The 15,445-nt window shown below is 34.8% G+C and overlaps 1 protein-coding gene across 10 annotated transcripts in view; it reads right to left on the bottom strand.

Annotated features, from left to right (window-relative positions):
• The window catches only part of Cblb (Cbl proto-oncogene B), a 207,498-nt gene that overhangs the window by 19,446 nt on the left and 172,607 nt on the right, over positions 1-15,445 (bottom strand). For 5 of the 10 annotated variants that reach the window (XM_033768106.1, XM_010605890.3, XM_010605887.3 and 2 more), the window contains 4 exons: positions 13,042-13,185; positions 9,798-9,898; positions 9,550-9,681; positions 6,013-6,153 (listed from right to left, as the gene is read on the bottom strand). In XM_033768106.1, coding sequence (XP_033623997.1) covers positions 6,013-6,153; positions 9,550-9,681; positions 9,798-9,898; positions 13,042-13,185 — 518 coding nt within the window. The remainder of the gene's footprint in view (positions 1-6,012; positions 6,154-9,549; positions 9,682-9,797; positions 9,899-13,041; positions 13,186-15,445) is intronic. The other 5 variants (XM_033768104.1, XM_033768108.1, XM_033768103.1 and 2 more) reach the window with 3 other exon arrangements.

Here is a 15,445-nt window from a genome sequence, read left to right on the forward strand (position 1 = left end):
AATGTTTACTAACTGGCACTAAAGAGAAAAAATATTTTCAATGTTATTGCATTAAACCATGAGACTATAAACATGTGGTGTAACATTAGAATATGGGATAAAATCATTAGAGGTGACCCATTTTTTAGGTAGATAATTATGAGCTCTGAAATAACTGATTTACCAATAATTGATTTGGCTATCAATTCCACTTGGCATTCTTGTCTCAGGTTGCTTTGTCTTGTGAGCAGTACCTCCAGAGGGGCCCAGGTTCTGGGTGGAAATTTTGCCTCATACTGCTTAAATTGTCTCTCCTAACTCAAATGATGTACCTGCCACACTGCTTGGCAAACAGCTTCCACTTCAGAAATATTTTCTTTTCACTACTAAAAATAAATACACACCAATTCCAATTTTTCATCAACTGAAACTTGAATTGCTAACAAAAAACAAAGTTAACAATAGCTTTAATTTTATTAGTTTAACTTTTGAGTCTGATATTGAGTCTGAGAATTTAAGAAGAAAATGAATGCTTAAAATTCCCTACTACATACTAAGTTTTATGTAGCTAATTAAGGTAAAATTAACCATTAGTTATTATTATTTTACTCATTTGCCCTCTAGTAGTCATCACCAGCTTTGCCAGAGACTTGAGATGCAATACTATTTAACTTGCTTTCATTAATTTCAGCATTAAAATAATGCCAAGTTTGAGCTAGGGTTAGGGTCATGCTAAGTCACTAAGCAGCCCAGGTTGAACTTTAACTTGTCCTGACTCAGTCTTCCAGAGAGCTGAGATTACAGGCGTGCACCACTGTATTGTGGCCTAAGCGTTCAATATTTGAAGCTTTGATGGTTCAGCCACATCAATTTTGCTGAAGTATTTTAGGAAGGAATGAGGGCAAGTTAGATTCTATGCAACAAATGTCGATCTTTCATTTGTCAGAAGACCCAAATAGGTAGTTATTGCATAAATTTTTTAATATTCCAAAGCTTCAGTCAATAAAATATACTTTACATCCTTGTGTACCCTGAATGCCCCTGACATAACATTAAGTCAGAGGAAAGATTGTCTTTTTACAATGCATACAATTGTTCATTTCCTTAGGGATAATTTATAGGTATATCAGATAGACTTATGCTATTTCCAATTACCCATTAAGACTAAAAAGTAAAATCTGGGTACACTTCAGAGTAGTAAGGTGACACACTACAAACTACACATTGTACTATGCTGCTACATTAAGCTATTTCATTTAAAAAAGGCACTAGGTAAGGCCGGGCATGGTGGCGCATGTCTGTAGTCCCAGCATTCAGGAGGCTGAGGCAAGAGGATCTCTATGAGTTTGAGACCAGCCTGGGCTACATAGTGAGTTCCACGGCAGTCTGAACTACATAGTGAGATTCTGCCTCAAAAATAAAATGAAACAAAACAAAACAAAATGGCACTAGGTACACTAAAAATATTACTGTAAATGGCAGTAATACTTAAAGACTCTCTTCTGAGTCACTAGCATTTTCTGGCTTGCTATTGGTTAGGGTTGGGTAAGCCTGGTTCCCTGTCTGCAGTTTTATATAGTTGGAAGAATCTGTGTTCCGAAAAGAAAAACATACAACACAATTGCCACACACAGTCTTAATGTCCTCTAAGGGAAATTTGGAAAGCAATAAAGCTCGCAGAGGTAAGGGGAAAAAATGAGAATCAAGACGTCATGTAGAGGTACAAGATCCCAACAATGAATGTAACTGTACTGTATCCCTAAAATGTACCAATAAACTCAATTAAAGCTGAAAAAAAAAAGACAAATTAAATTACACGAGATTAAAATTTAACATCTGAATTTAGGATTCAAATATACAAATTAAAAATACTGTGGCCTGAAACACTTCTAAATTTTTACTCAAGTATAAAATAAGAGATGAATAAGTCAAACAGTTAAAACAATGGCACATTCTATTGTGGCTATTTATAATTTGCAAGATATTAAAAGAGTACACCAATGTAGAATGTAATAATTACCGGAAGGGGTTTGAAAAGCTATTTAGGTAACAAAAAGTTCTGTTTCTTCTGTCCTCACACTTTAACTCACCTTCATAAAATCACCAATATGCAAACACATAGCCATGGACTGGAATCCTTAGTACCTCAGGACTCACTACCCAAGGCAGATTTTTTTTTTTTTTTTTTAAAGACAGCATCTTGATATGCAGTTCAGATAGTCCAGGTCAGCCTTGAACTTGTAGCAATCCTCCTGCCTCAACTTCCATAGTTATTTCTACCTTCTGAGATGATATGAAAAAAATATAATCTGTCTTTCATATAGTATAACTGCAGAAAATTCTAATATGTACATTAGGTTGTTAAACCCAGTAATTTTAACCCATTGCAGTTTTCTAAGGGTGGTATGAATTTTCTTCGCAATCCTAGCTGTACATCTTTGGGAAAATCTTAGCCCAGCATGTCTACAATATAAGCATCAACAGAATAGGGCAGCAGGGTTGTGAAAACTCCTGTTGCTGGATGTTAATCTCTTAAGTTTCTGATTTAAGGCCCAGAATTTTCATATTAAATAAGATCCCTCAGAGAAGTTGACACTGCCCATCTGGAGACTACAGTTTCAGACTCACTGCACCAGCCTTTTACTCCTTTGACATCTGCACACAGCAGTCTACACACAGGATGAGAAGCATTACTCCCTGATTTCAATTCTGTGGGTGCAACCCTCAAGTGGCAGGAGCTCCCTGAGTGGCTACACTCAACAGTGCTTCAGAAAGGCTGGAGTCAACAAAACCCCTAAATCCTTTCCAATAACTGTTGCTAATGACCTGGCTTTTCTCTGCTCTACTTATATAATTGCATTTTGGGATTCAACTAGAAAAGCTTTCATTTATCTTTAATGAAGTCAATTTTGCCAACTGTAACAGTTGAACTGTGACTTTAAGATTGAATAAGGACTTCAAAAAGAGATTCTCGGTTTAGAGGAGTACTGTAAAAATGATGGCATAAGGGCTGCCAAAAGTGCTGTCGAACTTCTGTGCACCTCACGGACAGATCCAATAAAGAGAAGAGGCAAGTTTAAATACTGTCCTTGCTCTGTTCTTCCAGCCAAGACCTGGCCGGAAATGGCAGGAGGGTGCCACTAGCACAAAGGAACACTATTTTTGTATTAGAGAACAAAACATATAAATGTTAGTAGGCGAGTTGGGTTTACAGACAGAAAAGCATGAAGCTATTGTTGAGAAATCCAGGTTTTGTAAGATATGATTGTTGTGTCCAGAAGAAATGACTCAGGTACAGAAATGGGTATTGATACTTTGCCAGAAGAAAGCTTGTATGAAAGCCTAAAATAGGAAACAGATAAAAGAAGAACCAGATCCAAGGCCCTGCTTGGCTTCCCCTCTGGGTCCTCAGAAATCATGAGGTTGCTTTGTGGAAACATAACCCTGCCATTTGAAAATTTCAACTACAAAGAAGTAAATGGGTGATATTTAATATATTATCATCAGAAAATCCATCTACTTTTTCCAACACAGCTATCCTATTTCCTTGAGGAAGCCAAATCTCAATGCTTAGCAAACATTTGTCCTTATACTATAGTAAGATTTCATAGACTAATCAAATGCTCAGTTTTAGTTTGACATCACATTATTTACCTTTTAAGATTCTAAATCAACTGAACTCTAGCAACAGTAGGATATTCTTTTTTTTTTTTTTTTTTTTTTTGGTATGGGGGATTGAACTTGTGTCCTTGTGCTTTCGAGGCAGGCACCAGAACCACTGAGCTAATTCCCCGGCCCAACAATAGGATATTCTTTCATGAAGTTAATTTTTAAGTTAAAAAATTGCTGTCAGAAATCTGTATTTCTTTAGGTAGCATATTAATTTTTTGCAAAGTTATACTCAAATGCTTACTTATGAGCCAAAGGAAATCTTTATGTTCTATGATGTGACTGTGTAAAATAACTAAAATATTTATTTGGAAAAGAGAGCTAATATGTGTAACTTTACACTAAATAAAAAAATAATTGCTACAGTGAAGGTCATAAAGGATCTGGCACTAGACTAGAAATTTATCTTGTTAATGGCATGAAGGATTGGAAGGGAAAAAGGCTTCCCCATTTTTCGGAGCAGTGTGAATAAGAAGGAATACGGATGTTCTTGGGAACAGAATGCAAATACTTCCACACAGAAAGTGGAGACGGTTGTGAGTGACAGGCTGACTGCATCAGCCTCCGTCTAGGCTAAGCCTGACTTGCCGAACTCCTTGGCAACTAACCACAAGCAAATGCACAAATGCAAGAAAGTGATTTCCATAATGCTCATTTATCTAAAAGAGCATGTGGGGGAGGGTTGATTCTGAAGTAATAAAACTTTTTAGCAATTAATCCTGAGAGGTGATTTATGATGATTTTATATATGCCACCGAGCAATAAAATTATGATAAAGATCTCAAACATTTTATAATTCTCTTGAAAAAACAGGTGAAAGTGAGTATCTGCATAAAATGTTCTGTTAGCTCACTGAAACACTGACTTTATTTTAAAAGAAACAACAGAGGTTTCATCTTCAGGACTAAAGTCACATCTATAACAGTGCTAAGTACATTGCAGGAATCCAGCCAGAAACCACTGAGAACTTAACATCATTACAAAAGCTTAAGTAACTCATAATTGTTCCATTCATTTAAAAAAAATAATCATTAAAGTCCACATGTAAAGCAACGGTTTCAGTAAGTGTAAGTGAAAAAATAGCAAAATATATTGGTTTATATACAGCCAACTGGTAAAGCCTAGCAGGTACGTTATCCACACTTTCGGCTTGGAATGGATAGAGTAAGGAAGCTTACTATTTGGTGGAGTCCAGTGAATTATTAAGCTCTGTGAGGGCAGGAGGCATCTAACCATGTGAGGGAGACATGGCAGACTCAATATTTACTGATGAACAGCTAAGCTGGAGATTATTCTCAAAAAATACATCACTTTTAGAAACTGAAGCAGTACATATGGTTATATGACCATACCTCATTACATATCTTCAAACTCTCTAAATTATCACACCAAATGGGGGAAAAGAAAGCATCCTGTGAAAAATGAATGCAAAAAGAGACTTAACAGTTATTTAAGGGAAATAATAATGGCTAATACTCCCAAATTTTCACTGTGGCGTAGAAGCAGCCGAAAGAAAAAGTGAGCATTTTTAAAGGCTTTTCAAGATTGATCTCATCCAGAAATATAAAGCATCCTTTAAAAAACTTTACACTACATTTTACTGAACCACATGCCAGAGGCAAAACATTTCAGAGCACAGATCATTGTGTCACTAACAGGACAGACAGGAAATTTAATACCAGCAGGTCTAACACACACTAACACACACACACACACACACACACACACACACACACACGCACACACACAATTTCCTGGTTTTTGTGACTAATGAAGTTTACTAAGTTTCAATTTTATTTGTACAAGTCCATTTAAAAGTGTATCAATATTAAAATGTATTACTTTTCCTTTGAAGGCCAATAATTTGAGTAGATACACTGAATCATTAACAATAAAACAAAATGGAGATCTTTCAAAGAAGCTTTCTAATTGCATTATAATTTACCAGTATCTTTAAATAAAATTATAATAGTAGGAAGTATCTTATAAAACTATTAGGAAAAAAAATTATAGTAGGTAAAGGGACAGAAAGCCTAAATTCTATCCCTCTTACCCCTCTTAAGCTCAATCACTTAGCCATTCTAGTTTTCTGGGATGCTTTTGTAAACTAATGTATTATTTGCACTGGATGTCTCCGTACCCTGTTTTTAATCCTGGAGCTCTCTATTGCTTTTGCCACCTCCCTAGTATTTTTTGGCACTGACTCAATTGACAAACGAACCCACCCAAAAGTAACTCTCACCACCCAGGAGTTTTTCTCATGGGGTGGTAGAGGCTCAGAATCACTAATAGGTATTTGATAGTATGATTTTAGAAATATTTTTTCTGTAAGTGAACAGTTTTTTTTTGGCTTCTTCCCCCTACCTGAAGGAAGAAGGAAAAGGTCCTGTCCTGAAGATGGGCGGCTGTTGGAGCCAGGAGGTTTTGAATGTTCTGTGAGACTGTGCCTTGCGGGAGGTGGGGGAGGTGGGAGAGCCGGTGGGAGGGCATCAAAAGCATCTTCACCTGAATTTAAAGAGAGGTCCATATCAGCAGCTGAACTTCACAAATGGAAATACTCAGTGTCAAGCAAAAGCAATGACTGACTTTGTCTTGCTGCTTATAAAGAACCCAGGGTTTTCCAGAAGTTCACTGACTTTGATAATGAGATCTAATTATTTTGTGGAAATGTCTGAAGAGAGAAACATTCAAACACACCCTTTCAAACTTGTGCTGTCTTCCATCTCTTCCTATAAGATGCAGTCCTGAAGTTATGAAATAGTTTATATTGTAGTTCGTTTGTAACCTTTACATTATGAGGGCCCTGGAACACCAAACTAAAAATTATCACCAGTCCCACCATCAAAACAGAGTTCTCTGTATAACAGAATTTACAGCCTCTAAGTAGAAAATTGCACTGCACATGTGTAACTTAATGTCAAAAATTGTTTAGATTACCAGTTTTTGCACTAAATTTTAATTCATTTAATGTTCTAAATATTACATTAATTTACTGTCAAAATATACAAAAAATGCCCCTAGAGCAAGGAGATATATGTGTGTGTGTGTGTATTTATTTATTTAACTATTATCTCTAAAGAATAAGTTAAAATACAGAGCTCCCTTTTGTGGTCTGAAAATATACTTATATTTAATTAACTCTCAGTTTTAGTAAGTATAGAGTATTATACTCTGGTTTTCTGCCACTTATTTTCCACTTGTTACACCTATTTTTCCCATAGTTTATCTTTGATTTTTTAAAAAAATAAATTACAGTGAATACAGTTTCTCAAAACTACCTTAAATACTCAGCGAATAAGACAAGGTATATATAAATACCCACTTCTAGTAATAAAAATTTATATGTATTTAAGTTGAACTGCATAGATACACACCTAACTGTACCTTGCAAAAAGCATGCAGAATATTTCCCATAAATACTTTGCCAATTTAAAATAGTTGAAGATATAATAGATCTTTGTTACCATTACAACCTTGAGCTGTCATACTACCATGTTCAAATTCATTTTCAGCATATAAATATCAGACATTACACTATGCAACTGAATGATACAGAGATCAAAATCATAAGGCTCTGACTTAAGTGTAGATTCCATTAAAGAAGCTAAAGAAAATGTTCACACATAGGTATGATTTATAGGTAAAAGTATTTGGTCCCATGAAAGACATACAAACATGGGAAAAGAAATGTAGACAAGTGGCATTCCATGAATTGCTGATGAAGTGGAAAACCTGGAATATCAGAGGACTCAAAACATGTATGCACGGAATGTAAGGATGGGGTGGTGATCTTCTAAACTGAATGAACAAAAAAAATTAGATGGGCAAGAAAAGCTAGAGGAAGGATGGAGCAAAGTGATAGGCTGCAACATGTATCTGAATTATCCATTAAGGTAGTCACCACATACAGCTATTTAAATTTAAATAAAAATAAACGACAATTCAGTTATAGGTCTCACTTAACCATACAAAAATACACATCCTTTACATCCTCACAGAAAGGTATCCTGGGACAGTGTTTCTGATCTACGTTATGAAGACTGGGTAACACAGATCAAGAAATGGTGTGTAGGCAGAAGTGAACAAGAGAATGTAAGTCAGGAACCAGATGTAAATAACATAGGTGAGAATAAAGCCCTAAACTACAAAAATAATACAAGTGAAAGATAATGCAATCCAAAATATTGCTTGTGAGGCAAATAGAAGTTCATTCATATTTCTAGTGACCTAACAGATAATTCAGAAAAGTTTATAAATGGACCTTCATCATCATGTTATGTTATGGTGAAGTCACAGGAGTGCCTTATGAAATTAGGGTGAGAAGTTTCTATTTAAAATTACAGAGATTAACAGTGACACTGGCACCAGGCAACTTCAAGATAAAAGGGCTTATCAAAAATAAAGGTGTAGGGAAGGTGGGATGGGTAGGCGAAGGGTAATAAGGGAAAAGAAAAAAGTGTGAGATAATGAAAAGATGAAAATAAAGTGTTTGTAGATGGGGAGGGGAGGAGGAGGTTAAGGGAGGGCAGGGACAAGGGGAAAAAATGAGAACCAAGATCTGTCATTTAGAGGTACAAGATCCCAACAATGACTGTAACTGTACTGTATCCCTAAAATGTAGCAATAAACTCAATTAAAGTTGAAAAAAAATATGGTGTGTGTTTAAATAAAAACATTAATACAGTAAAAGACACATTATATTGCCATTAGTCTCCCTGAACATGTCGCCTTTCAGTTCAGATACACTTAATTCCTGGTTCTTGCCACTTTCTGAAACAGTTCTTTCTCATGAGTATCATTTTAATGTGTAACAGAGTGATGCACCCTACCGCCAGGTGCCTTGCCCTGGAAAGGCGAGCTTATGAAAACATTACAGTGTCTGCATACACCTCATTCACAGGATTTATCACCATGCAATTTCTGGTTCTTCCTCAAAGTCAAAATGACCACAAAAGGTAACATAAGAATCAGTGTGGGATGCCAAAGCAGCTGTGACAGTGCAGCTAAAAACACTCACAAAGGACGACTTCCCAAACTGCACTGGAAAAGGCGCAGGAAGGATGGGATGATGGCATCAGACATGAAAGAGAGTACTCTGAGGGGACTTATGGCAATGTGTTTACTGTAATATATTTTTTAAAATTTAAATCATATTCTAGATAATACTGCATAGATACACACCTAACTGTACCCTGACATGTATACACACACAAGTACACACTGCTTCTTATAATTTGAAAGAGAAACTGCGTTTCCTAAGGTACTGTACTTTTAATAAATAAATTTATTTACGATTTTCTACAAATACATGTATCATTTTCCACAATTTAGTTAGCGTAAGACTTGCTCACTTCATGCTGAAATAAAGGCAACTTCAAATTAAGAATTACTACATTTAAATCAATATGTCAAATCATCATTTCAAAACTACTAGAACACAAGGGCAAGGGAAGGAACCATGATCCGGTGTTTTTAGGGTTCATCTACTATATAAGAGATAACTTTATAAAACCCTAATTCCCAGCCAGCTTTTATACCATCACTTTTTCTAGTTTAAAAGAGTTATATAATATAAATTAATCACTATCTATCTTGACTTACTGTTTTGTTCTGATTATCAAAGTAATTTTATTGTAGAAAAATCAGTTATACACAAAAGTGTAAAAAAATACTATAAAAATCACCTACAGTTTTATGACTTGCTGAAAACTATTTCATATGTCATTATTTGAATCATCTAAGTAACAGTCATATGAAGTCAGGAGTCAGCATCACCTGGAGCACCCATTCTAAGGTTAGGTAAATTCAGAGCATAGTGAACTGAATTCTGGGTTCTGATAATATAGATACGAGAGAAGAAGCAGGGGAAGGAGGAGTTTAAATTTTTTTTAAGATTTCAACCTAATGGAGGGATGAGAAGATCATAATCAGAGGGCGTCCTGTTGAGTGAAGAATCATGCTTTGGACTGTCCCGAGTTGGAGGCCTGGCAGGTGGCAATGGCACTGGATCAGAGGCTGAATCAAAAACATCTCCTAGAGGATAACACAAAACCTTATTGTATTTTTAGTATAGTAATGGCACAGAATTTTGCCTTTAAATTCTGACCATTATGATGTAGATCACAAAGGAGAATATATTTTATACCTACCCTTTAAATATATGCCTAATTCAGGGATGTTTGATTTCTTCACATCTGAAGACGTATTACTATGTGCTCCATTCAATATACAATGGCCATTATCACACGATCTAAAGCAGAAATCAGAGGCAAAATCATATCAACATTTAAGAGTTCATTTAAAAGTTGTGTGAGGTGGGAAGAGGGACCTAGCATCCCTGTACATATAGTAAAGTTTGAAAATAGAGTGTTTTTTCTGGATAGTAACGCTAACAGTACCTAGATATTCTTCCCTTTATTTTTAATATCAGAAGTATCTTGTAAAAGACAAATAATTGTTCTCATTCTCATTTTTTAAACTGAAACCAAAAATTACAAGCGCCACAAAAATTGCTGATACCTTAAATGCTACTTTGAAACTAATACCTAGTCAAATTTTTCAAATCCAAAAGAAATATGTGTGGAGACAAAGAATATGTAACAGTAGGGCTGGGGATTTAGCTCCAGTGGTGCTGTTGCCTGCCTTGCAAGCACAAGGTCCTGAGTTCGATCTAGTACCAAAGAACAAAACAAAACAAAACAATATATAACACTTCACTGCAGTAACTTCACTATTGGCTATGGCACTAATATTATATTTTTATTTATGCCACAACATTTTTAAAAATAAACCACAGTCCATAAGAGAGAAAAATTACTAAGCTTTCAATAATTCCATTAAAATTGTGACTATTTAAAACCCAGAGACTGCAACACTATTGCTTAAATTCAGTATGGTCCCAAATAAACTCTGGCTCTCGGACACTGTGAAGATACGCCTTTACCAAATGTATTTAAATCTTAGTGTTTGTAAAAAGCAATGATATTCAATATAAAGGTACATATGTTGTTTTGGAACTGATACTTTAGAACCATACTATGAACACAATGGATAAATCAAGGCACAAGAAGACAGCACTAGGAATAGAGGTGCAGAGCATACTTTGCCTTCAGCATCCACCATATAACAATCACCTAGCAAAGAGGAGTGGAGAATGAAGCTGATATTTTACCCTCTGAATTATTCCGAATTCTTACAGCAAAGTTAAATAAGTACATACATAATGGAGGAGACCATAGATATTTGAATATAGAGATTGCAAGATTGCTTCATCTGAAATTCATTTCTATTCTCTCTGGTGACCACTTCTCTTTAAGGAGCCAGATTTGGTTCATTTAGAAACAGTTATCATGTATTGAATCTTCCTAATAATGATGGATATTTTTACTGCAACTGAATTGAATTATTCATTTACCATTTTGCTTTTTCCAGATATTGACAATTTATTTCTCCTGATGTTCCAAAGGGGAGCACACAGGGGAAGAACTGTTCGGGCGAAAGTGTGCTTCAGAGAGGACATAAGATGGTACTACATCCATCAGCTTTCAAGAAAGAATTAGATATAGAATTCATTCCAATTAAGTTTAGGGATGATCAACATTTATTACTGCTCTATAACAGTCTAAAGATGGTAATGATGGTTATAATTCAAATTTATTTTCAGGATTCAGGAGGGCTGCCACCAAAATCTCATTCACTATGATGTGTTAATTAAAATTTAACATGTTAAAATTACACCCCTCACTCGCCCAGCAATAAAAACATAAGATTCCCAAGGAGACCAAAAAGGCTTATCCTATTTCAGATTTTAAAAATTACTTTACATTTGTAAGAGCCAAAGGGATGAACAACTGTAATAATTTCTATGAGAAGGAATAAGATTTTTCTCTAATAGATCAGTAGACACTTGGTTTTTCTGATGTAGCAAATTGCTTCCCAGTTGTTTGTCTTCTCAATGATACTATTTTATCAACAAATACCTTCAACACCAGCAATCAGTTAGCAGTATGTTGGTCCTTGCTTTGGAAAAATGAAGCCCTAGGATGCAGAGTTACTAATCCTGGTTAATAATTCTGCAGAGTGTTGATAATTCTAAGCAGCATCAGTTATTAAGTCAGAACTCTGGTTAAAACAAAGATTTTTCTTTTCTAAGTACTGTATTTCATTTTCTGCCTCAGTGAGATATTTGAAGAAAAGCACTAAAATACTTTTCAGCTGGGCACAGTGGTACATACCTGTAATCCTAGCTACTTAGGAGGCTGAGGCAAGAGGATCACAAGTTGAAGCCAGGCTGGGCAACTTAAGTGACTCAACTCAAAATACAAATTTGAAAAAGAGCTGTGAACTTGGAGCACTGATAAACTACTTGATTAGAATGTGCAAGATCTTATGTTTAACCCATAGTATCAAAAACAAACAAAACCACGCATTTCAGTCTTTTTGTCCAAAAAGAAGGAAAGTCTTCACTCAAAGTATTTTTAGTTGACTGATCTGACCTGGAAAGAAAAGTCAAAGTAGCCCTCAGTCAGCCAGCCAGGAGAAGCTGGGCAGCAGGGCCCCAGCAGCTCAAGGGATATTATATTTGAGAAATAAGAGCTCAGAAGGACAGTTCTGAAGCTGAGATTTCACTATGAAGTGGCTCATATGTTAGTAAGATTAAAATAAATATAGGAATATTATAATTTACTAATTGAAAGCAGAATCATGCTTTTAAAGTCAACTAATATTTCAGTACATAACGAGCTATTGGTAACACTCATTTGCCACAATGTGACTGCCACTTCACAGAGCAGGGATATAGGAATTACAGTGACAGTAACAACAACAACAACAAAAAGAAAAAAAAAAAAACACTGTTTCTTACATTCTGATCTGATCTCCAAGGGAAGTTGAAATAGAACATGATCAATAAAATCAGTTCAGAGAAAAAACTTCGTTGTTTTATTTTTGTATTCTTTAAGAACTAGATAGAAGCAGGTGGCATATAAAGAAGGGGAAAAATTGTACTAGCCTTTTTTACATCATGAAGAAAAAATTTAAGGAAGTTTGTGACACTTTAGTTTCTCCACACTACTTTCCTTCATACTATGTGTTTGGAAGTGATAAAATACATTAAAATAACTTATTAAAATATATTATTAATGAACAGTATATGTAATATATAGCCACATTTTTGTTAAGAGTATATTTTAGAGTTTTCTGGAAGACCACAAAATATCCCATTACATTTAGTTCCCTGTGAAAGAAATGCAGAAAATAGCATAAAAGTAGAGGCTTTGAATAGAAAATCATAGATGTTTAGCCAAACATACATGAAAATATACATAAAAACAAACCCCCCAAGTGATGGAGCTTGTACAGATGTAAATGGGGCAGAGCTGTCCAGACTCTTACCGAACAGGTTTTACATTATGACAATGAGATGGTTGTGAATTCAGGGACACTGGATGGGATGATGGAATCTTGTATTCATCGTCATCTTCCGCTACTGGGTCTCTTGTTTTCTCTGAAAGAGAATTTGCTAATGGGCCAGTACACCTACCAAGGGAAAAAGAAAATCCAATCCAGTTTAAGCATCACATGTATTTGGAACAGGAAAGTCTGATGTGACACATTCAAATCAAAAGACTACTTTATACTTGTCTTCATTTTTCAATTACAGGGCAACATCAGAGAGGCTGTTCTAGTAAATACAAATAAATACAAATGGAAAGGCTTTGCAGACTTTTGTAAATAACTTCTTGATAGGATAAAAGAATTCTCATAATTTAAAATTATATGATGAGAAAAAAATTAGTGGCCTATCAAACAAAACGAAAGGGTCTTGGAGTTGTAAGAGCAAATGTGTAGAAGTATTTAAAGAGAAGCTATTAAAATACATTTTGAAAACATTCAAGAAAAACAAAAACAAAACATTAACATTTTGGTTCAATTTAACTTAAATGGGGCAAAGTAGGATTATAAAAATGTAGGGTAGGGGCTGGGGATTTAACTCAGTGATTCTGGTGCCTGCCTCTCAAGCACAAGGACCCAAGTTTGATCAGTGGTACCAAAAAAAAGTATGGTAGTAGTTTTATATATGAATAATTTTTATAGAAAGGTCAAATGTTTTGTTTCTTCTATCACCTATAGTTGAAAAAATTTAAAATTTAACTCTCCCTTGAAATAATTCAAGTTGTTAATTCTCCCCCCCCAAACAAACTAAGCACTAAAAATGAATGGACTAATTAGAAGCAGATAATAAAACCACTTGTTAAATAAGTCTTTGACATACATTATTTTTATAGTTTCAATGCCCAGGCTAATAAGAGAACTAAAAGTAAAACAATTATCTAACATCAGAAGAAATTTTCAAGTATTTTACTTACTCATTTGAGTAAATAAAATTTAAAAATCCAAAGAAGCATGCAGAAATCTATTTTTCACAGATATTGCTACTGGAAATTGACTCTTGCTGATGCCAATGAAAAGTGCTAACCCAGAAATACACAAACCCAACCTGACTGACTACAAGACCACCAATTAGTTTGCAAGACACTGGGAATATACGTTTTTGTTAATCATGCACCTTCTAAGAAGTTGCATTTAAAAAAAAAAAGTCTAACTGCAATTTTGCAGCACCTTCTGTAGAGGGAGCAAGAGGCCTTTTGTATTTAAAGTCATCAAGCCTAAATTATCTTTTTCATTTTGATTTCTTACCACAGGTTCAGTACTCCATAGTCAAAATGCCTTGAACTAGAGGTGCTTCAGATTCTGGATTTTTTTTTTTCCAAATTCTGGAGTGTCTGTATAAACTTTACCATTTGAGCATCCCTAACCATGATGCTTAAGAAATTTTGGATTTGAGAAAATTCTGGATTTAGGATTTTCATATTAATAATGCCTAACCTGTAGTTAAAATGGAAACATTTTTGTCAGCTTTTCTCTGTGCTAACTACAAGGAAACATTTTGAAAAACCTAAAGGTTTTCAGGTTTCAACTATGTATCTGTTTTTAGCTAAAAAACAAAACAAAACAAAACAAAAACAAAAAAAACCCTCTCATGATTTTTCAAAGGTTTTTCCCTTTGAAGAATTTTTCAATATTGATCTCTGAATTCTTGTTAGAGCTACCCCAGAATTCCAATGGCCATTAATGGCAAAATAAAATCAGAAGTGTTGCTGCAGTAGAAGGTCTGATGCCACAGCCCACAGGACAAGCTAAGACTTAAGATTTATACCTACTATGGTTTAAACGTGGAAGATTTACTTTCCAATTGGAAGCAGGTAAGTGTAATGTATTGACATCACAGCAAGGATTTAGAACATTTTCCATACATTTTTAATAAATACAAGCACAATTTAGCACACTGCGGGATCAGAATGGGTTCTATTACCAAGCCAAATGAGAGATGTATTAATCCTTTCTATGCCCTAAAATACTTTTACTTAGAACTATGTGTGTATAGTAAACGTGCATTTACTGATGTTATATTTTCTATAAATTCAACTACGTTTGTCTCCTATTTGTGCTTTGAATTGCAAAATGTTGAAGGGTAGATACTGACTCAACCAGGCTTGGTAGGGTATGTTCAAATGCTTGTATGGAATTTGTATAAGGTTTCAGATAAACAGTGCTTATTAGCAAAATAAATGATCAAGCTAATAAGAGATCAATTATTTGAATGCCAGAAAAGCATTTTAAATAAGGTACATCATTTTATATTTGTTTTTAAAAATGTATTCTAAGGCTCTCTCGTTACTCAGTAAAATTTAAAGGAAAGCTTACAAAATTTCTGTATTAAAGAACAGAATCATCA

This window comes from Fukomys damarensis, unplaced genomic scaffold (assembly GCF_012274545.1).
Source record: "Fukomys damarensis isolate Sample0158 unplaced genomic scaffold, DMR_v1.0_HiC HiC_scaffold_24, whole genome shotgun sequence".
NCBI classification, from domain to species: Eukaryota; Metazoa; Chordata; class Mammalia; order Rodentia; family Bathyergidae; genus Fukomys; species Fukomys damarensis.